This window comes from Lolium perenne, chromosome 4 (assembly GCF_019359855.2).
Source record: "Lolium perenne isolate Kyuss_39 chromosome 4, Kyuss_2.0, whole genome shotgun sequence".
Classification (NCBI taxonomy): domain Eukaryota; kingdom Viridiplantae; phylum Streptophyta; class Magnoliopsida; order Poales; family Poaceae; genus Lolium; species Lolium perenne.
In genome coordinates this window covers 381647874-381670799 of record NC_067247.2, presented here as the reverse complement: position 1 = coordinate 381670799, position 22926 = coordinate 381647874, and the positions used below count along the sequence as shown (strand labels likewise).

At 41.3% G+C, this 22926-nt stretch overlaps 1 protein-coding gene across 1 annotated transcript; it reads left to right on the top strand.

Annotated features, from left to right (window-relative positions):
- The first annotated feature begins 8010 nt into the window (after window positions 1-8010).
- On the top strand, window positions 8011-20296 carry LOC127297245 (taraxerol synthase-like). The gene is made up of 26 exons (XM_071819522.1): window positions 8011-8213; window positions 8296-8411; window positions 8847-9032; window positions 9511-9599; window positions 9697-10229; window positions 11093-11846; window positions 12372-12420; window positions 12538-12657; window positions 12790-12896; window positions 13348-13428; window positions 13505-14125; window positions 14362-14394; window positions 14543-14626; window positions 14754-14934; window positions 15497-15538; window positions 15653-15751; window positions 15860-15962; window positions 16834-16984; window positions 17114-17225; window positions 17353-17429; window positions 17574-17661; window positions 17764-17813; window positions 18113-18216; window positions 18578-18637; window positions 18731-18767; window positions 19658-20296. Exons 2-5 carry the CDS (start codon window positions 8325-8327, stop codon window positions 9758-9760), a joined length of 426 nt encoding a protein of 141 aa, XP_071675623.1. The 5' UTR covers window positions 8011-8213; window positions 8296-8324; the 3' UTR covers window positions 9761-10229; window positions 11093-11846; window positions 12372-12420; window positions 12538-12657; window positions 12790-12896; window positions 13348-13428; window positions 13505-14125; window positions 14362-14394; window positions 14543-14626; window positions 14754-14934; window positions 15497-15538; window positions 15653-15751; window positions 15860-15962; window positions 16834-16984; window positions 17114-17225; window positions 17353-17429; window positions 17574-17661; window positions 17764-17813; window positions 18113-18216; window positions 18578-18637; window positions 18731-18767; window positions 19658-20296.
- Window positions 20297-22926: the final 2630 nt, after the last annotated feature.

Sequence of the window (22926 nt, the reverse complement as noted above, 5' to 3'; positions counted from 1 at the left end):
ATGAATATGGCGCTGCTGAGATTATTTAGAAGGGTTCGGTGTATATGCGTGATTAATGGAGGGAAATGTGTGTATTAGCGGGAATTTTTTAGATTTTTCCCTCCCGATTTCTTCTTCTCAACGAATATGGAGGGAAAGGATTTTATTTGTTATTGCACAGGGAGAATGATCTGCATCGACTGAAATTAAGTTTAAGCACAAATGCATGATTTTTTTTCTTTGAGTCAATACAATTATAATAAAGCCTAAAAATTAAAAATAGATTTAGAACCAAGAGCCCTCTCAGAACCAAACAGGTACGAGATGGACTAAAGACATGCGACCGGGAGGCGGTGAGTGAAACACATCTAAGGTTCCTTCCTCCATGCCCAACGACTTTGTCGATTCGCTCCACATTTTATACCGTTGGGATCTTAGAGGCACTGGCGGATCCACGGCAAGCTATGGGGTTGCACAGGATACCCCCGATAAATGTTTTCTTTGCAAAATTGCAGCTTTTCACCACACATGCACCCCTAAAAATATTACTATTTATCTCTTGTGGCACCCTTAATGCACCCTGGTTCCAAAAGTTATAGCTTCGCCACTGCTTAGAGGTGTGATGGACCATGGTCCTTCGTTGGGGGAGGGTTTTCGTTCTTTGTTTGCTTTGTTTTACGATGTATTTTTGTAACGGTTAGGCCATAGCTACATCCTAATATTAAAATAAGGTTCTCCCCTTTTTATCCTCTCATTTAATAGTGAAGAATGAGAGCTTTGGAGCACTATGTGCCAACTAATGTTTATGTCATTATGTGTTACCACAATCATAATTTGTAACACATTCCGAGGAACAAAAAATTATGTGTGACTATAGTGATACCCGTGTAACACCTTTTCGGATGTTACCTCGTATATGTTACAGTCTATGGATGATGTGCGACTACAATTTTTCACGTAACACATATTTTAATGTATTACATGATTGTGTTACTTAAAGTCTGTTTTGTTGTAGTGACAACAATGTCACTAATAATGGAGTCATGTTGTTAGATGAATAACATGATGGACTCACACCCATATAAGATATCGCAAAGTTCAACATTGTGGTACTAAGATGAAATGTTGTAACATAATCCTTAGACCGTGAGACCTTGCTTAATCACTATCATCGGCGGCTGCTTTGACATCATCAACCGCTACTCCATAACAGGGTTGTCAAAAGGTGTTATTCAGTTATTCCAATGAAACGGGTTGAGGCGTATGTGTCAATAGCGGGATTTGTACATCCGCATGGCAGATAGATACTCAGGGTCCACTCGATGATATTATATCAAAAACACTTGCAAGCATGTAACTAGGTCGCAACGATATGATATCACGAGAACGAGTTGAACATGTTTGTCAGCAACGAGATCGACTAGGTATGTGAGATACCGAAGATCAAGTCTCAGACAAACTAGGTATCGTGTAACAAAAGGAATGAGACTCGGCGTTGAGTTTCAAGCGATAAATATAAATTCGTGGAAGGCATAGGGACCATTATGGTTTTCCAGAACCCATGGTGGTCATTGATTGGAGCGTCGTCCCGATCATGTCTACGCATTCCCGAACCCGTAGGGTGGCATGCTTAAGGGTATATGACGCTTTGAGATAGATTCGGAATTGTTAGAGAATAGGAGGAGAACACCGGAATTGGTCCGGAGAGGTATCAGAATAAGTTCCTAGGTCAATGAATTGTTCAAAGACTTTACAATATGTTTTATTATTTAATTGGATGAATTAAATATTATAAATATAAATAAAAATAGGGAAACCCCAAATCGAGCCACCATTTGTCAGCCCAAGAAGGGTGGTCGGCCCAGTCCCCAAGGGAAGAGTGGGCTGGCGGCCCAAGAAGGTCGGTCGTGACCAAATCCTAACCCTAGGGAGGTCCATCGGTGGAAGGAAGGGGCAGCTGCTGTCCTAGGTGGCCCCACCTCCTCATCCCCATCCCCTATATAAAGAGCCCCCTTGGGGCTCTCCTCATTCTGAAGGAGATATGCCCTAGAGGCAATAATAAAGTGGTTATTATTTATATCTTTATGTTTATGATAAATGTTTATATATCATGCTATAATTGTATTAACCGAAACATTAGTACATGTGTGATATGTAGACAACAAGAAGTCCCTAGTATGCCTCTTAAACTAGCTTGTTGATTAATGGATGATTAGTTTCATAATCATGAACATTGGATGTTATTAATAACAAGGTTATATCATTATATGAATGATGTAATGGACACACCCAATTAAGCGTAGCATAAGATCTCGTCATTAAGTTATTTGCTATAAGCTTTCGATACATAGTTACCTAGTCCTTATGACCATGAGATCATGTAAATCACTTATACCGGAAAGGTACTTTGATTACATCAAACGCCACTGCGTAAATGGGTGGTTATAAAGGTGGGATTAAGTATCCGGAAAGTATGAGTTGAGGCATATGGATCAACAGTGGGATTTGTCCATCCCGATGACGGATAGATATACTCTGGGCCCTCTCGGTGGAATGTCGTCTAATGTCTTGCAAGCATATGAATAAGTTCATAAGAGACCACATACCACGGTACGAGTAAAGAGTACTTGTCAGGAGACGAGGTTGAACAAGGTATAGAGTGATACCGAAGATCAAACCTCGGACAAGTAAAATATCGCGTGACAAAGGGAATTGGTATCGTATGTGAATGGTTCATTCGATCACTAAAGTCATCGTTGAATATGTGGGAGCCATTATGGATCTCCAGATCCCGCTATTGGTTATTGGTCGGAGTGAGTACTCAACCATGTCCGCATAGTTCGCGAACCGTAGGGTGACACACTTAAAGTTGGATGTTGAAATGGTAGTACTTGAATATGGAATGGAGTTCGAATATTTGTTCGGAGTCCCGGATGAGATCCCGGACATCACGAGGAGTTCCGGAATGGTCCGGAGAATAAGATTCATATATGGGAAGTCATTTTATGTGAATTAAAATGATCCGGAAGGTTCTACGGAAGGTTCTAGAAGGTTCTAGAAAAGTCCGGAAGAAATAAGGATGGAAGGTGGAGTCCCAAAGGGACTCCACCCACCTTGGCCGGCCAACCTAAGGGAGGAGGAGTCCCAAGTGGACTCCCCACCATGGTGGCCGGCCACCCCACCAAGGAAAGGGGGGAGTCCCACTCCCCCTAGGTTTGGACACTTGGAAGGTTTTGGTTGGGGTCTTATTCGGACTCTTTGACCTAAGCCTTGGGGCTTCCACCTATATAAAGAGGGGGAGAGAGGGGCTGGCCGGCCACTCAAGCCACCACCATGGCCGCACCCCTCAAGGGTGCCCTAGCCGGCGCCCCTCTCCCCAAACCCTAGCGGTCTCTCTCTCCTTCACCATATCCCGCACGCTTAAGCGAAGCTCCGCCGGATTTCTCCACCACCACCGACACCACGCCGTCGTGCTGTCGGATTCAAGAGGAGCTACTACTTCCGCTGCCCGCTGGAACGGGGAGGTGGACGTCGTCTTCATCAACAACCGAACGTGTGACCGAGTACGGAGGTGCTGTCCGTTCGTGGCGCCGGAACCGATCGTGATCAAGATCTTCTACGCGCTTTTGCAAGCGGCAAGTGATCGTCTACCGCAGCAATAAGAGCCTACTCTTATAGGCTTTGGAATCTCTTCAAGGGTTAGTCTTGATCATCCCCTCGTTGCTACCGTCTTCTAGATTGCATCTTGGCTTGGATTGCGTGTTTGCGATAGGAAATTTTTTGTTTTCTATGCAACGTTTTCCTACAGTGGTATCAGAGCCGTGTCTATGCATAGATGGTTGCACGAGTAGAACACAATGGTTTGTGGGCGTTGATGCTCTTGTTATCTTTAGTTTGAGTACTTTGCATCTTTGTGGCATAGTGGGATGAAGCGGCTCGGACTAACTTTACATGACCGCGTTCATGAGACTTGTTCCTCGTTCGACATGCAACTTGTATTGCATAAGAGGCTTTGCGGGTGTCTGTCTCTCCTACTATAGTGAAGATTCAATTTACTCTTCTATTGAAAACATTAGTATCAACATTGTGGTTCATGTTCGTAGGTAGATTAGATCTCTCTCGAAAACCCTAAACCACGTAAAATATGCAAACCAAATTAGAGACGTCTAACTTGTTTTTGCAGGGTTTGGTGATGTGATATGGCCATGATATGATGATGAATATGTATGAGATGATCATTATTGTATTGTGGCAACCGGCAGGAGCCTTATGGTTGTCTTTAAATTTCATGTTGAGTAGTATTTCAAAGTAGTTGTAATAGTTGCTACATGAGGTGAACAACCATGAAGCCGGCGCCATGAACCTTGACGCTACGCCGATGATGATGGAGATCATGCCCATTGATGATGGAGATCATGTCCGTGCTTTGGAGATGAAGATCGAAGGCGCAAAGACAAAAGGGCCATATCATATCACATATGAACTGCATGTGATGTTAATCCTTTTATGCATCTTATTTTGCTTAGATCACGACGGTAGCATTATAAGATGATCCCTCACATTAATATCAAGATAATAAAGTGTTCTCCCCTCGTATGCACCGTTGTAACAGTTAAATCGTTCGAAGCATCTCGTGATGATCGGATGTGATAGATTCAACGATTCACATACAACGGGTGTAAGCCATGTTGCACACGCAGAATACTTGGGTTTGCTTGACGAGCCTAGCATGTACAGACATGGCCTCGGGACAACGGAAACCGAAAGGTTGAACACGAGTCATATGGATGATATGATCAACATGTTGATGTTCACCATTGAAGCTACATCATCTCACGTGATGATCGGTTTTGGTGTAGTGGATTTGGATCGTGTACCACTTAACAACTATGAGGGATGTTGTATTAAGTGGGAGTTCATTAGTAATTAGATTAAAACATGAACTAATTATCATAAACATAGTCTGAGTAGTATTTTGTATTAATTTTGTAGTATTGGCATCCGTTTACTACTATGCGCTAGTCTTGTTATTGAGATAGAAATACTGTTAAAATCTGACAAGAAACTTTACGGATTGGTACCGTATTGTTAAAGAATCAAGAATTGTTTAAGTCCTATTGCAAACTTTTAGTAAACCTCACATTGTTGATTCAAAGAGCTATGGTTTTAATTAGTACCTAAAGTTATCTTGTCTCCGTGAAACTTGAAGTTCAAATTTGTTTGAAAAGTAAGGAGCTGAAAATTTAGTTTTCAGAAATAATCAAGGTATGAGATATAAGTGATATCTAAGACCTTATTGCAAGATGATAGAATATATTTTGGTGAGACTACATGAACTCATAAGTTTTATGGGAATGTACGAAGGTTGAAGACGCAAGGCGTCACAATCCTCCAACTATTGGGGCACTAACGATATTCACATATCCATGAAGTGACCATCCTTAATATGCACCGTTGCTAAGACTCGTCGTTTCGAAGCATCACGTGATGATCGGGTGTGATAGATTCTACGTGTGCATACAACGGGTGCAAGCTAGATTTGCACATGCAAATACCAAGGTTAAAACTTTACGAGCCTAGCATGTACAGACATGGTCTCGGAAAGTCGTCATGATATAATGGATAAAATTATGAGTGAAATTGTTCATCATATTACAAAGTTACTAATAAGTGAAATCTGGAACACCTGTCATATGATGATCAATTTCAAAGTAAGAACCTCAAGGTTATTGGTATTTGACCAACAAACCTAGAAGTTAATGATGTTGAAGTGTTTTTCTGAATAATGAGGAAAGCTAAAAGAGAAACTGCAAAAGATATTTTGGCAAAAAGAAAAGAAAAGACTAGAAAGTCTAGCTCAGGTGTATATAAATGATATACATGTTATAGTTGTATTCCTAGTTAAGTCACACTATGAAATTCTTGGGTATTAGTACTATATTGGTTGGTATGAAGTGTCATACAATACAACGCAATACAAGAATACAATGGCCTAAGTGATTGACAAAGAATATGATAGGAATGCACGTCTGGAACAAAATAAAGTGTTATTATGTTCGTCGTTAGCATTCTATCTAGCCCTTAGAATTTATAATAAAGAACTTAATAATTGTTATTTTGCTCTGGTCAAATGAAAACAATGAGTTGTTCATATTATGACATTACTCCATGTACGATGGATAAGTTATTATAAATCTTAATGGTGAAACACACATACATAACACTGACGCTAAAATGCCATAAGGCAAATGATTTGAATTCCACTTATTTGTGGAACCGCCATTTAGGTCATGTTAGAAAGGAACGCATGAAGGAACTCCATGCAAATGGATTATTGGAGTCATTTGATTTTTGAATCATTTGGCGCTTGCAAATCTTTTCAAAAGAGAATGACTAAAATACCGTTCATAGGCCAAGAGTTGAACGGGCAACTAACTTAGTGAAAAACATACATGATGATGTATGTGGTTCACTGGGCATAGTTGTGTGCGGGAGATTCTTCTACTTCATGAAAACTTTCAAACAATGAATTGAGTATATGTGGATATATTCGATAAGGAAGAAGTTTGAAACATTTGAATGGATTTCTCTTCTTAAAGGTCGCAAGACTACTCGGCCATTGGAGGACCTTCCGGGGGCAAATCCATCCTGTCCATCCGTTTCACCATGCACAGTAAAAATCGGATCCCACTTTTACCTTCAACCGTTGGATGTAATTATTTTTTTCTCACTATTGCTGCTCGCTTAGGCTGCATGACGCCCGGGCCCGTGGGCGAGCGGGGCCGCTAGCCAGAGGCAGCGACGACATCTCGTTCGCGTTTCTTTTGTGAGGTGAAAACCCTATCCCCAATCCCCTTCTCTCCTTGAGCCCCGACCCCTCGCAGCCGCCAACCGCGCCCTGCAGCGGCAGCAGCAGATTGACCGCCCGACGGCGGCAGCATCACGGCGGAGCGGGAACGTCCAGCTTCAACGCAACGTCGCGCGGCGAGCTTCCGGAGCAGCACGAGACGGCTGCGTTAGCGGGCGGCGGCAGCACGGCGGTGCGGGAACGGCCGGCTCCGGCTTCAACTCGACGCTGCACGGCGAGCTTCCAGAGCAGCACGGGACGGCTGCATTGGCGGGCGGTGGCGCGGAGCGTGAGCGGCGGACGGAGCCGGATGGGACGGTAGCGGTGGCAGGTGGGAGGAGGAGCGTGTCCCGCGGGAGGGAGGCTACACGGAGGGTGGCGGTGGCGCTCCAGTGGAGTCCCCAGCACCGGCGTGGCGCGCTACCCCGAAAAAATCGTCCACCGCTGCTGGGGCTCGAGGTCTCCGGCTGGAGGACAGGAGGAGGATGCACGAGCCCGGCAGACAGCGACGCCCCACAGTTCGAGCCCGCGGCGGTTACACCGTCCTCCTCCCTCGCGCTGGAAGGCGGCGAAACAGCCATCCGTGGGGATCGAGGGCGTGGAAGGCCGGCAACTCTGGGAGGCAGCATCTTTCTTCCATGGTTTCGCCTTTATCCTCTCCTCTGATGTGGGTTGGCCGCCTACTGTTATTGCGCCGGTGATGCTGTCATTGAAGGCCTGGTTCAAGGTTAGTTTCTCTTTTCCCATCTGCTATCCACTTAGTGCCTGTATCGAAGCCTCGGTTAATTCTCTTAGTTTGGCCGGAACAGCTGCTCGATCTAGATTTAGATCTCTCTCCACTCCTGATAATTTGTTTCGTTTTTTTGTGTGTATGAACTGTCAGTGGAAGGATTTAGGAGGGTTGGAGGTGAGCGCCCATCTCCTTGGCTATTGGTGACATGTATCTGATAGGGAACACACTGCTGCGGGCAGGTCGCAGGCTCACAGCCAAGCTCGAGTTCATGGGAGCCCTGCTCCAGCGTGAAGGGTAGGTGACCTGGCTCTGCTGCTAAACCCCCTCCACTTTCTGGATTGCCGTGAAGGGTAGGGAACGCGGGCGCCGCCGGAGAGCGGCCGCGGGGCGCTGCTGCGTGGAGCGCCGGTCACCACCGGTTGCGGGAGTCGCCGTGCGAAGAGTAGGTGGGCGGGGGCTGTGTCACCCGCCGCCTGGGGTCGACGCCGCCGTCGCGGCTCCTCCAGATCACCGCTGGTCGCGTACGTCTCCACGGGTGTGAAGTCAACGCCGACTCCCGCGTCTCTTCCTCGCCTTTTTGCTCAGATCGAGCAGGGCAGGAACGGGCCGGCGGCGCCTCGTCTCTTTTCTCTCTCAAGATCTTGCACGGGATAGGTAAGCGTTCAGTTTTCCTTCATAGCACTGGCGAAATTTCTTATTTCAAGAAATTAGGAACATTTTGGTTTCCTCGCTACAGCCGTCCTCTCCATCGTCGCCGCCCATGGCATGGTCGAACGGCCGCCGCCGCGGATCTGTCGACTGCAGCCCGAGCCATCGGCGCCGCCGCCACGCCGCATTAATTACGGCGTCCCCGTGAGTTTGCTTGGCCAGAAATTGCCTTTCGCCATCTGATCTTTGGAATCTTTGCAGTACTTCTCTTAATTAACTCTGTTCAGAGTCCTTAACAACCCACAGACATCATCTTTACGATAGCAGTTGGTGTTGCCCAGTGATACAACGACCGGAAAACTCACCGCTCCAACTTTCGACTGACCAGTATAAAAAATAACAAATGAAACCATGCAGAAATTCAGCAGTCTGTTTTTCACATAGGCAAATGTTTCTTTTCTGTAGGTTACTAGGATAAGGGGCAACCTTCATACTGCTTACTTATTATAGTCTACCTCACTACGATTTTTCTTTCCCGTTTTACTGTTTGTTATCTTAATATACAATATACAATCTATACTTTAATAAGTATAGCATATATACCGTAATATTCTCACTTTCTACTATGATCTATTGCAGTATGCAAAACAAAAGCATCTTCTGGTGGATCTTCCAGCCATCAAGCTTGCAGATAGTGCAGAGGTTACAGAAGAGACCATATTAATATCATTGAGGCGAGCCCTTGCTCAACACTCTGCTCTGCAAGCGGACGATGGACACTGGGCTGTCGACTTCAGTGCAATTATGTTCATTATGCCTATCTTGGTGTGTTCTTTATTTACATATGGCACTATATTTTGACTACTTCGTGGAACATATTATTCCTGAGATGATTTTTCTTTAGTAACTCATTGATTTCTAACTTAAGTCTTTTAAGAAAATTTGGAAGTTATGTACTCCTTCCAATATATATATTAAGTGTCGCTGATTTATTACAACAACTTTGTACTAAATCAGCGACACTTATTAGGGATCTGAGGGAGTGGTAAATATTTATGCGCCCATGCTGTGAAGCCTTCTGGTTTCACTTCCTTCTCAGGTGCTTCAAAACCATCTAATTATAATACAACCTATACTGTCCACACACAAAAATGCAGCTTCATTTTTACTAGGCTAAACAATAGTTGAATGTTGGCATGTTCAATTTAATATTCGGTTTCCAATAGTCCTGAATTAATTATCAAGAGTTGCATAACATGGTTTTTCTGTGGATAACATTATGGTGATTATTTATTTCTCCCAGATATTTGCTCTCCATGTACTGGATCACTTAATACAGTCCTATCAACAGAACATCGACGCGAGATTTGTCGCTATATTTACAACCATCAGGCATGCCGATCAATTCCAGTTACCTTCTGTTAAATGCTGATTGCTGTTTGATGGTACAGAGAAACATGACAATTTGTATGTAATGTTATCCATGTAGAATGAAGATGGTGGTTAGGGCACGCAAGTGTTGGGGCCTAGCACCATGTTTGGATCATGCTTAAACTATGTTACCTTGAGGCTTCTTGACCAGGTTGACAATGATGCCTTGACAAGGGGCCGTGCTTGGATAATATCACGTGGAAGTGCAGCTGCAATACCATAGTGGGGCAAGATATATGCTATCATTGATGATGTGTAAACAGGAAAGTTTTGCACCCAAATGATATTGCTTGTAATTTCCACAAAATATATTCCTTGAACTTTAGCTAGCATATTTATTTTTCTTAATGTGTGTAGTGGTGGGTTAATTTGCATATGAACATTAGTGTGTACAGCTTCTCGGCTTCTCCTATGTCATTTGGAAGGCATGTCCATTTTGAAGTCCACAGGCTCTGGTACATGGTGAAAAAATATATATGGAGCTAGGCCAAAATTCTTATATTGCTGTGTTTTATACTGCATTCCACATGCTCTCGTTCCTGGCAACAATATATATGGATCTAGGCCAAGATTTAGATACATGCTGTCTAGGTACTGCTCTCATTTCCGCTAGAAGCATTCTTGTTATAGATTTTGACTTGTATTGTTCATTTCATTGTTTTTTACTGCCTTCGTAGCTGAAGGATTACCGAGACTGTTTGGACTGAATTCTGAATATATAGCATTTCTTTCGTCTGAGAGAAATGGCATATTGATTAATTGGCTAAACCTTGAGATAGGAGATTTCCAACGAGGAAAATTGAAGTATTTTTGGTGTTATCACTGATCTGCAAAGACGGTGCCAACTCTATGACAATAAGGTGCTCCGTCCCCTAATGGAGTATTATATAACAATCAAACTTGGTTTTGGTTGTTGCTCCTATGGATAAACAAATGAATAGTGTTCATTTGCGTTTAAGGCAATTACCGAATGGGAAGTAGATGTATGTTGTTGTTCGTGCATAGGCTTGTGATTCAATGTCTCACAGTTTGGGTAGATCAATTATTCTCTCTTGTTCATTGTATGTTTGATTGAAGTTACTTAAGTTGCTTCATGGTTTATGGATAAGAAATGATTTGCAAAAAAACTGACTTGTTGAGGGAATTTGGACCATATGCTGAAGAACCATTTCAATGAAATACCCATGCTGTTATGAACAGGTTCTAAAAAACAGCCGTGGTGAAAAGTGTAGTTACATAGGTAGCTTTCCACCATTTATAGTTTTCCTGGTTATAATCCATTCTCAATTCAAGTTTCTGTAACTGAATATGTTCATTTGCAGTCACTTGAGAGGGTGTATGACTGCAAGTTGCACATTGGTCCTTGCACTACAAGGGGGATGTATGCCATTACTCCAGGCTGGGATTGCCGCATGAAAGTAAGTCTTATTCCCTTGTCACTCCTCTTGTGCTAGGTCGTTCTTGTGGTGGCGCTGGGCCGGATGTGGAGGAGCAGCGAGGGACGGCGCTGGGCCGGAGGAGGAGGAGAAGCGAGGGCGGAGCTAGGCCGCAGGTGGAGGAGCAGCGAGCGGCTCTTGGGGTGGCGTTGGGTGAAGGAGGTGCTGGGCACAGGCCGACCAGTGCTGGCCGCCCTCCCTCGGCCATGCCCTCGCCCATCGCTGTCCTGGTCGCCTCTTCCCCAACCCTATTCTATAAGCAGAGCAAGTTCCCCCCAAGCAGCTTGCTTTACTCATCAAAAAACAAGTACTCAAATTGATTTTAGATCACGCTTGAGCAGTTTGTCCCCAAATAAAAAAATTACTGTTGAAATGTAGTCAAGCCAGACCTTTTGTGATTCTAAAGTAGTAGTCTGTTGTGGGTCAAAATAATTGGTATTTTTTGCTTTGATCAGTTTCATTGCAGTCAAAATAATTGATATTTTTTTGGTGGTAATATGGATGCACTTGCTGTTGCTGGTATTGCCTAATAATACGACTAATCATGCACATGTCATCTTCATCTGATATTATGTCTTTCATTTATATATCTTTGATTTGACCCTCCATCTTTCAACGACTTTCTTATGGAATACTAAACCAAACTCAGTTTACTTTGATGCTAATTTATTTAGCTCTTTGTTCCATTGCAGGAGATTATCAACTCACTTTTTGTTTACAGGAAAATTTATTGAGACTCAAGAGTCAAGACAAAGGCAACAAAATTTTGAAGGTGATAATGTTTTTTGTTCCCATATGTGAATGAGTACTAACTGCTGCAAATCTATACTAGGCATTAGATAGTTTGCTGATTCCTAGATTAAAGCATGGTTACTGCATAGTTTTGAATTTATGGTCCTTATCCCTTCCATCCTTGAGTGCTCTAGCCATCAGTGTTTGACACATCTTAAAGCCTATGTTCCTATGAAAAGATTCCCGTCTGGTTTTTTTTTTTATTTATTAAAATATTTTTCATATGTGTTATTTTCATCCGGCTCTAATTACGGAACAGTTGAGGAGAATTATGGTTAACCTTAAATTATACATGCAAGTTTATGAATTCTTTAGATATGCTCACACTTATCTTGATTGGTTATTATTTAATCATACCATTAATGTTGTCCTCATTTTTAATGTGATTTTAATGCAAAGATAGGTTCTTGTTGGCGTTACAAGTTTTATTAAAAATTTGTTTGAGTGCAACCTACACTACATCATGGCATGAATGCTCAGATATCCATTTTTGTTGCTTCCACAGTTGTGTTCTACCACTTCCCACAATAAATAAAAGAAACTATAGAAAGAAGGTAATTTTTTTGTTTACCATTAATGTTGGTGCCACGGTTTGCTTCTGTGAAAATATATGTTCCTCATTTTCAGTTTATCATGCTTCCTATTCATAGTGTATATCATTACTTTGTCAGGTCAACTCATTGTTCTTCAATCTGTTCAATTAATGGATCTTGGCTACGGCATCTGGTGATGCAACTATTAAGTATTTTACTTGTGAAAACTATCAAGAAGCTTGCATGATTCCGACAACTGTGAGTGTGTATTTTCTTTATTGTTACCTCTTTACGTCAGTCAGTTAATTTTCTGTTTTTCATTGGTCAGTTAATCTACCTGCTATCCTTAACTGATATGCAGTTAAGCATCTGATACTTTGTGCTGCACAGTTTGCAGCTGTAGGGGCGATGTCTTTCAGGTTGTGTGGAATCCAAATTTGGAGACTGTTGGCCTTTGATGCTGCGGACAAAAGGGTGATGAGATGGGACGTTAGTAGGTAAGTTTAGTCAGATCTGCTCCCATATTCTATTTTATGTTTACTTTTGGCATCTCAGTATCTCTCCCGCAACATTGTTATTTACGAATGAGTCATTCCATATGGTAACAGAAAATTGTGAAATGAGATTGATCCAAAATAGATATGTGTCTGTATCACATGGTTGATACAGTATTAGTGCAGTTGTACATTCTCAAAATATAGATATTTTACCACTTTATGATTGCCAGAAAACAAATTAGTTGTGTATAGACTACATTACAAGTATGTTGCCTTTGTATATACCTTTATGTTTGACGCTTTATCGGTTGACTACTTTATGTGGTGCTTGCTTCAATCATCTTTCTGAACTTGTTTTCTTAACATAATTTTTCCAAGGTTATATTTAATCGCTTCTTTTGTAGTGGCATACCATTGTGTAGTCTCTAATATCCTGATCTGCAATGTCTAGGTCTTCATATAGACCAACATTCAGCATGTACAATCTTACATTGCATTGGTGGAATCTGGTTCGTTCGTTCCACCCTGTACAGTAAGTCTCCAATCCCGCTTTTCACCACAGCCGTCCGATCAGTAGAAACTTTTCTCACTCGTTCAGTTTCGAAAAGACTCCATGACAGGTGGGACCATCTACGTGCGGGACCCGACAGTGAGAGGCAGGCAGGTCTGCTCGTTCGGTCGCTTCCTTCGCATGTCCGCAGACGAGAGGTGAAAACCTAGATCGAACGAGCTCCCCAATCCCGTGCGCTCGTCTCCACTCCTCTCCTCCCCAATCCCGTGCGCTCCCAAGCCGCCGCCACGATCGACCACGAGCCGCCACCGTCGTCGTGCCTTGCCCCTTCGGGCCTCCTCCTCTACGAGTCGAGGCGACGCGGGCGGGCGGCAGCGCGCCGCTTTGAGAAAGGCGTCCACGACCCTGGGGCTCGAGATCTCCGGTCAAGGCGGCGCCTCTCTACCCTGGGGCTCGAGATCTCCGGTCAAGGCGGCGCCTCTCTGTCCCATTTCGCACCGCACGGTTGCAGAGCGAGGGCTCCCGAGCCGGAGGAGGCTCTGCAGGAACTCGCACAGAGAAGGGTAAGGGTGGCGGCGCGCCGCCTCGAGGAGGTCGCCCACAGCCGGCTGGGGCTCAAGATCTCGTTCTCTGGCAGCAGCGGGAGTAGGGACTGGCTCCAAACCTCCCCCACCACCACGGCCACTGCTCATGAGCGTCACATCCCAACATCAACGAGGTAAAATCCTAACCCTATCTCATGTATTTTCCGATCTGACAGATGGGCATCCATAGCCACGGATATGCTGCAGACTCATAAGCTGATGCGCACAATAGAAGGGTTTCCATGGCTGCAACACATGTATCTGATTGATTACGTTCATTATACTTATCTAGATTGACTCCATATTTTTTCTCTTGTAGTTGCAGCATACAAAGCATATGTCTCTGATCTACTTTTCTTTCTCTTCGTAGGAGTATCTCTGATTTTGGAAGCTAATGGACTAGGTAATTTCTATTGCACAACTAGATTCTGGTCATGTCTCCTTCAGTCATTTATTGGAACTGTGACATAATGAGTGCTTTTGTTAACTTCAATTAACAAACCCATCTCCTGGTTTATGCTCTCCTTTAATTTCATATCCCTTGGTTGCAGAGCTAAAATAATCTGTCAGTGCTTGGGATCCTACTCAGATTAGTATAATGCATGAAGAATGACCTTGCCAAGAACTCTGCCAAGGTCTGGTTCAATTATTTTTTGAGGTTTTTCACATCCACCACATACTAATTAGTGGCTTATCCATGCGTATTTCATCATGTCTCTGTTAATGATAATGTGTTGTATTGTTTTGTCATGTTTCCTCCAGGTTCACACATGATTGACACCCAAGATCATGGTTTTATGACCTTGTTATGGCGGATGATCTTTCATGTACTACTGTTTATAGTAATATCTCTTGAAACTCAACTGAAGGGGAAGATCTGAAGGTGATGCTGTTCTTTTATTTGGATATGTCAACGTATACCGATTCATCAAATTAAAGCAAGGTTAGTTCAGACTTCTGGATTTCTACTCCATGATTCCCTTTCTTTCTTGAGTTATTTGCATTTTTGTGGGGAGTCCTTTAGCTATCAGTGTATGCAGTAATTTGAAACATACATTCCTCTAGAAACGATTTGTAATTGATTTATTATATGTCTTATATTTCTTTTGCAGTTTTCTCACTCTGTTTACATACAAATTGCAGAGTATAAGGAAACTTAAATTATATCGAGAGGTTTATAGATTGTCTAGCTTTATATACTATAAAAGTAATATCTTTTGTTCCTTCCTCTTCTATTGATGCACATGTATTCTTGGTTACAGTGCGCGACTAGCTAGAATGTCATTGCGATTTGTGAGATTCTGCCTTATGAAAACTTTGGAGATAGAGTTATGAAAAGATCATCTATCAAATTAAGATATATAAATTCCAGAGTACCACATGCATCTTTCTTTTCTTCTACATATCCAATTCCCTGTTTTGAACATGCTCAGTTTGGCGATGCGCAGTTATTTGGTATTACAAAGACTGCGTTGATAAATATATTCTTGCTTGATCTGGTCCAGGTCGCTGTTTTGTGCTGCGGAGGAGCGACAAGGGACAGGAAGGTAGCAAGAAAGACTTGTGCTTGCTTTTAGTCGTTTTCCGTTTCATATTAAATCTTAATTTACACCGGTAGGCTTCATCTGATCTCTATACTTCTTTACTTTGTTTTCATGTAGGTAGGATTTTGTTGCCATTATGCAGATGCGCACTGACTTCTGAAACTCATTAATCTAGACACCTTGGTTCTGGAGCTTTTGTGATGAATGACAAATGAGGTACCAAATGAATATAAAAGCATTGCATAAAGTATCTAGATAGCTATGCTTCAATTTAGATTGTTTTATTCTTATGATTTTCTCTATGAACTTTTCCTCTTTGTACAGGTTTTGATCGTTCGATCATGCTGGTAGTAGGCCATTGCCCCTTCAAGCTAGCAAGATGCTTGTTGTACGTCGATGAATAAGGGCGTCCATCCAAGATACTAAGGTTAAACCTGATTCTTTCTCTGTCAAGGGGCATGTTTTTTTGGTGGGTATACTATTTTTCTCTTGTCTGAAAGTCATGCATAAATATTGATTTTGATTCTGCAGTTTCCGGCCATTTTGTATTTTCATCTCGAGGATGTAGAATTAGTGGTTTATTCTATAGAGAACTATTCATCCATGTAGTCTTCTTATCCAGTAGAGAAATTCTGGGCACTGGAAATAATATCTGAGTATGTCATCTTATTCAGTCAACTTGAGGATTTGTAGTCATAGGTGCTTGCTTTTGTTGCATACTCAGAATTTTCCTTTTCTTGCTTCAATAGCCTTTACCTTTTTTTTTTGCTTCATGACATAGAATGCCTAAAGGCTTTGTTGAGCGAGTTTGTCATATATTTAGAAAGCATGACATGTATGATCTTCATAAATTAATTAGTTTACTGAAGTACAATCAGTCTATTAAATGTGCAAAATTTCTTTTATTTTAAGAAAGGAGTGCATCTTTTAGCTATCATTTTCTGGCTATTCTATCTTATACTTTGTCGGTTGGAATTTGCATCAGCAAAATAGCATATGCGGCAGTTTCCATGGATTATCATTGTGCTGCAAAATCTAACACATAGTTAAGCTATATTTTGTAATGTTGCGCTGATATCATTTCAGCATGTTCCTTTGTTCCACTCATGTTGCTTGGTATAGTTAGTGCCAAGATGAGAAAGTGTAATTATTTCTCACCTTACCTCTCTACTTAGTCTCCATATCGTTTGTTCTTCTTATCATAATCTTGCAGATTTCTATGTTTGTGATTTGGCGAATTCAGTTTCCGTGATTTCTTCTTTTGCCATCTTGATTTTAGGTTCTTATTGTTTATGTAGATGAAAATTGTTGTGCAATCACAAGGTAACGAATGACTAACAAGACCATCGTCTGCTGGTCAAAGATTTAGACATAGGACACATAATATACCATCTCTTAGGATTCCGGTGATCTCTATCCAGGATGCACTACACGTATTTGAAAACTGAGGTGAGGTCTACATATTCCATAACCATTGCTTTCTATCTATGGGTTTGGGATTTTAAGTTGCTAACCAGTTCCATAATCTTTTATATGTGCACTGATTTAGTTTTCTTGTGTTGAACTATCTCTGCTTAGAATCAGGAACCTTGATGAAATTCATCTCTGGAGTTTGCTTAATTTGCTGATGGTTCCATGAACTTTCAAAGGACGGAGGTGCTTGGCTGGTTATTTTTTGGTGATGCCGGAGGTATAACCTAAAATAACCTGTTGTCGGATTGGGTTATTGTTGTTCTATTGCAGTTTGTGTTTTTGGATATCTTGCATATATGTTTTTAAGCTAAAAGCTCTTAATCATTGTTTTTCCCTATTTGCAGCCGCTATTTCAGTAAACCATTTGATGTGCTAAAGAATAATATGTAGAGAAGTCATATGTGTGATGGGAAAAAAATAGGTATAGCTACTTTTTGCTTGTATTGTCAGTACCATTTCAGGCTTCGGTTAGCTCAAAAAGATAATTCAATGAGCAATTTTGCTTTTCCAGGCCAATGAAGTGACTGAGCCAAATTAATAATACCATGTGGTTTTTCTTTTTAAGGCCAATGAAGACTGCAATGCTTCGTCTGCTCAAACCACAACCTCGGGGGAACCAGGAACTGATTTTAGGCAGCCCGATGGTCGTGGACGTGAGTTTGTGGACCATCTGTTCTCGTTTCATCTGGTTCAGATTTTGTTGTTCTTCCCATTCTCTATTGTTTAAGGTTTAATCTTTTGTTTGTGCTATGCAGCATGAAAGAAGCTCAACCACGGGATTACGAAGTTCATGCCGCTCAAGAAGGTGCACACCTCCTTCCAGTCCCATGCTCCTAGAGCTTCTCGTTTTTGTTTGTGGGAATTTGGTTTCTCTACGCCTACAGTGTTTGATGAAATTCCAAGGAGGCTGGGGAAGGATTGATATTTATAGGCCACATTATTTAATTATTAGAAAATATTAGTTCCAGTCAATCATGATGTGATGTGACTACTGTTGAAAATTAATTTTTGTCTATAGCAAGGATTAGATAATAAGCTTTCAATTTACTTGGTCCTGCAGATGTATATTATTCTTCTAACCTGATTGTTATGTTTTTGTTGAAGACCTTTGCGCTGCAATCCAAGTTAGAACCGCGCAATGGAGCATTTGGGAAGAGCAGAACTCATTTTCCATTTCTCTAGCTCTGAATTCAGGGTTCCAAATCAAGGTATGGTCCAGCGAGCCATGCATCTGTTTTATGAAACATGGTATCCTTATTACTTCTCCAGTAGCATGTACCTAAGAATTCCTAATAGTTGATTTTTCTCTCTGCTTTAGTAAAAGATTTTATGTGCTAAAAGAATAATGTGGAGAGAAGTTCTTTGTCCAATGGAAAATAGATATAGCTATTATTTGTCTGTTTTTTGGGTACCATTTCAGGCTTCAGTTAGCTGAAAGGTATTACAATGAGAAATAATTTACAATGATTGTGTATTTTCTGTTCAATGAGGCGACTGGGCCAAATTATTAATACATGCATATGAGTTGCTTATTGTTGCAAGTAGATGAGGGTCTTCTTCTGCTTGCAGGACTGCCCTCTTGTCCGTCGCATGACGCGTCCATTATAGATGCAAGTGGGGCAACATTAGGTAAAATTGTTAGTTCATTTTTTGACCAAATAGGGTAGAGAGTACCCTGATCTTGATCCACTTGCATCTCTAACGTCCATGGGTTCATGATAGCCACTGCCGCGTTACTGTGCTAGAAGGATAGCCTTAGGTATTTCACTTCTTGCATTAATTTTTCTACCTTTTAGCATTGTATCTGTTTACGTTGACTTGTATGCATGCCTGAATGTTTCGGTACCTATTCCAGCATGCCGGTGCATTCAAACCTATTTTTGTTTGCTTTCTCCCCAGCCAGTTATGATATAACTGTGCTCAAAACACTCTTTGATTTTGTACAAATATTGATTCGATAGGCTTGCTTTGGAGTATGTTGTTCAATTTCGGAGATATAAGATTTAAGAGAAAAACACTATTTCAGATTATAGTGCATGTGCTCCTTATCTCCTTATTTGATTCGGGAGCCAAGACAAGTTGTTTATTTATTAATAGAGATCCAGTTCATTTTATTTATATGTTTGGCAAGACAAGTTCTTTATTTATTTTAAAGTTGCCTCACAGATGATTATTTATTGTCAGTTCATAAGAAACCTTCCAGCATAGTTGGCTTGTAATCATATTCCTGATGATGTTGTAGCAGCTTGAATTTTTTTTGACACTGAAACTATATTACTAAAGAAATGTTCCTATTGTACAAGTAACCAAATATGTTACTGTAGGTTTGATTTCCCAATTTGAATAGAACACCACAAGTACTGTAGCTATATTACTAAAGAAGTGTGGTTGTTTGCTAAACTGAATTGCGGTGTGTTGGTGCTGTTTTGTTGTCGAACTGAACAACTATTTTGATGTTGTTCTTTTCTTGTTGAACTGAACCATGTCCTGCTGCTGTTTGAGCTGAAAATATCATGTATCTGATCATTGCTATGGAAACCATTATCAAAATTTGAGTTGTTCTGCTGAACTGCGGTACATTTAGCTGTATCGTTATTTCTCTACATTTGCTTGTTGTTGGGTTAATTGAAATTGTTGTCTGAATTGTAGTACAGTTACCTGAAATTGGACTGAGGATCGCTGCAGAGGCAAGGATGCTTGGTCGAAGGGCTCTGAGGAGGACGTAGGAGGGTCATCAAAGGGGTGGAAGGAGCCGGGATGGGGTCAGAGGGAGTAGCCAAAGAAAGGTGGCGGGGCCGTCGAGGATGTTTTCTCCAATGCATGCTGTTGGAAGCCGCTGGAGCTCAGCTTGGATGGGCAGCCACTATCCTCCCTTTACCATAGCGGTGGAGGCGACGACGGGAGAGGCAGAGCTCCGCTCTGAGCCTCCGACGATGTCGGTGAAGGCCTTTACCCTGGTCGCTTCGCTGTGTCTGACTGTTGTACCTAGGGGCCTGGCCGCCTAGGGGTGTGACTCGTTCCTACCATTGGATTCAAATGGATGGTGGCAAGTCACTAAAGCCCAGTCCCACAGAGAACAATATATGACATTCGTGTACCTATAAAAAAGCATGCCCATCACGCAGGAACATTTAGGTTGTTGTTTCGATACCGATCTTTCAGGGATCCTATTTTGCTAAGAAAGTTTTCTGGTGGGGTTTCTTTGGACAGTTTGAGAAATTTGTGTATACGAGTAAAACGTTTTATATAAAAAACCAGGATCCTGCATCGTGGGATGTTTGTTATTTTTGTGAAAACTTGTTTGCTATGTACTTGATTTTAACTAACTATTTGTTTTAAGCAGATATCTCGACAAGCTCGGTTTCATACCCAAACCTCTTAAACTTTGACTAAGTTTTTAGAAATACTATCAACATCTACCATGCCAAATTGTGCCCATATAGTATCATAGTTCCAATTTTTTTTTTACAAGTTAGTTAAACTCTACATTTTCACTTCAGAAAATATGTGTAGCCCTTATTTTATGGGACAGGCTTTTTGATATATTGGCATTAAAATGAGGTAAATGATTAAGGCTTAACTACCTGGGTGATAATTGTTGCTAGGCTTAAACCCACAATCACTTGACCGTTTTATGCAATCATGTTGCCCGTAGGACAATGTTATTAGATCTTGGCTAAAATTTCGTAGAATATACGTACCAATTCAACCACTTAGATTTTGTAGTATATTCATGAAATTATTATATGGTAGTTACAATATCGTCTCACTTTTGTCTTTGCGGTGGGCTGCAACCGGTCATCTTGGAGCGAGCAGTGGATGGTTGTGGCCGATGGCGTGGATGGCCGTGACGAAGTACTTGGTCGACGGAGTACTTGGTCAACGGATTAGTTGGGGTGAACAGAGGGAGGTGTAGCAGATCAAGGCGAAGGGGTAGAGAGATAGGTTAAGAGTAAGAGACTGGACCGTTAATGCAAATCGCGTCACTTGACCGTTTTATGCAATCATGTTGCCCGTAGGATAATGTTATTAGATCTTGGCTAAAATTTCGTAGAATATACATACCAATTCAACCACTTAGATTTTGTAGTATATTCATGAAATTATTATATGGTAGTTGCAATATCGTCTCACCTTTGTCTTTGCGGTGGGCTGCAACCGGTCATCTTGGGGCGAGCAGTGGATGGTTGTGGCTGATGGCGTGGATGGCCGTGACGGAGTACTTGGTCAATGGATTAGATGGGGTGAATAGAGGGAGGTGTAGCAGATTAAGGCGGAGGGGTAGAGAGATAGGTTAAGAGTAAGAGACTGGGCCGTTAATGCAAATCACGATAAGAATGAGCGGTATCAGCTGAGAATAGTCGTGGGAATTATTTACGCGGGGCAAACATTTGTAATACTTTCCATTTCCCGTGGTATCGGTTAAGGGGCTCAAAATGTCGAACCAAATTTTTCTGTCTTGCTACTCACAATAAGTATAAATATTCTTCTTGAAATTAGTAGTTGTCCTTTTATGATTCTTTTATGATAATACCTCTTTCCGTACAATAATTATAATTTGGTAGGGGAGATTATACCAAAGCAGTTAAATTACATGCTAATTCTTAATACTAAAATAAGATACAATTTCCGGTTTAAAATCTAACTTAATTCTGCCATTTGCGCGATAGCGCAACGGGTCATCTAGTTCAAATAATTTTCAGCATGAAGTGGAAATCACCGTAATAGAAAAGTCAAATATCTATGATTAGATCATGGTGGAAATATTTGAATTACGAGTTTTAGCGAACATCTAAGAGAGTTATGAAATTGTTCTACAACTCACGTTTCTTGGAGTATCATAGTGATGATGAAGTATCCAAGAGATGTATCCAAACTTTGTTGGATTAATGATGAGATAAAATAAAATAAAGCCATTATATTTTTGTGGATTATGCTTTAGTGACTACCGCTTTTACACTGAATAGAGCATCATCATGATCCGTTGAAATGACATCATACGAGTTATGACATGGGTATAAACCCTAGTAGTCTTTTCTTAAATTTTGGTATGCATAGCACAAGTAAATAAGTTTACAACCAAAATCGGATGAATGTCTTTGTTGGTTATCCCAGAGATTTGATTGGGAATTCTTCCCACGAGACAAAGACAAAAGTGTTTGTCAATGTTTCTTATTTCCAAGAAATTGTTTCTAGTGAAGTATTTGAGTGGGAGGACAATATAATTTGATAAGGTTTATGAACCTGAGCATAATGATCAGAGTAGCGCAGCATCGGAATTGGTTTCGGAAGCGGCCACAACGATCATGGCTCCCATGACCAAAGTGTTTTAGTCATAGAGATCGAAGTACATATTGAACCTTGTAGGTATGGTTTACTTTGTGATCAAATAAATGATTTGTGGACAAAGGATTGATTTTGAACAATGATAAACCAACTACAAACAAAGAAGTTATGATGGGCCCTGACTCCGTTAAAATGGCCATGCGCCATGAAATCCATAATAGATGAATACTTTTTGAAAGTAAATGGATCTATAGACTTGGATGAAATATCCTTGAAGAAGCTCGACTTGTCGAAAAATTGTTTACGACAAAGTTCAAAGAGTTGACTACGATAAGATTAGATCTTCCGTATAAATGCTTATAGTCTATATGGATTATTCTAGTAGGATGGCAAAATACATTACTTATCAGAAGTATGTATTAAAGGTATATACAAGATACAACCAAGAGTTTTGCTGGTCCATGGAATACTAGATAGGTATACGACTTCAAATTGGATGAAGTAAGTATCACGGAGTTGGAATCTTCACCAGATGAAATGGTCAAAGAGTTTTTGATTTCATCAGAGACGATGAAGAGGCTTGCATTTGCAAGAAATTAAGTGGGAGCGCTAAGACACATTTATTACACTTT

Bases quoted from the DNA above. Each gene is read 5' to 3' on its own strand.
- LOC127297245 (XM_071819522.1), top strand. From the start codon at position 8,325: ATGGTCGAACGGCCGCCGCCGCGGATCTGTCGACTGCAGCCCGAGCCA. The intron at 9,033-9,510 runs GTGTGTTCTTTA...TATTTCTCCCAG, and splicing joins TGTTCATTATGCCTATCTTG to ATATTTGCTCTCCATGTACT. The intron at 9,600-9,696 runs GCATGCCGATCA...TTATCCATGTAG, and splicing joins GCTATATTTACAACCATCAG to AATGAAGATGGTGGTTAGGG.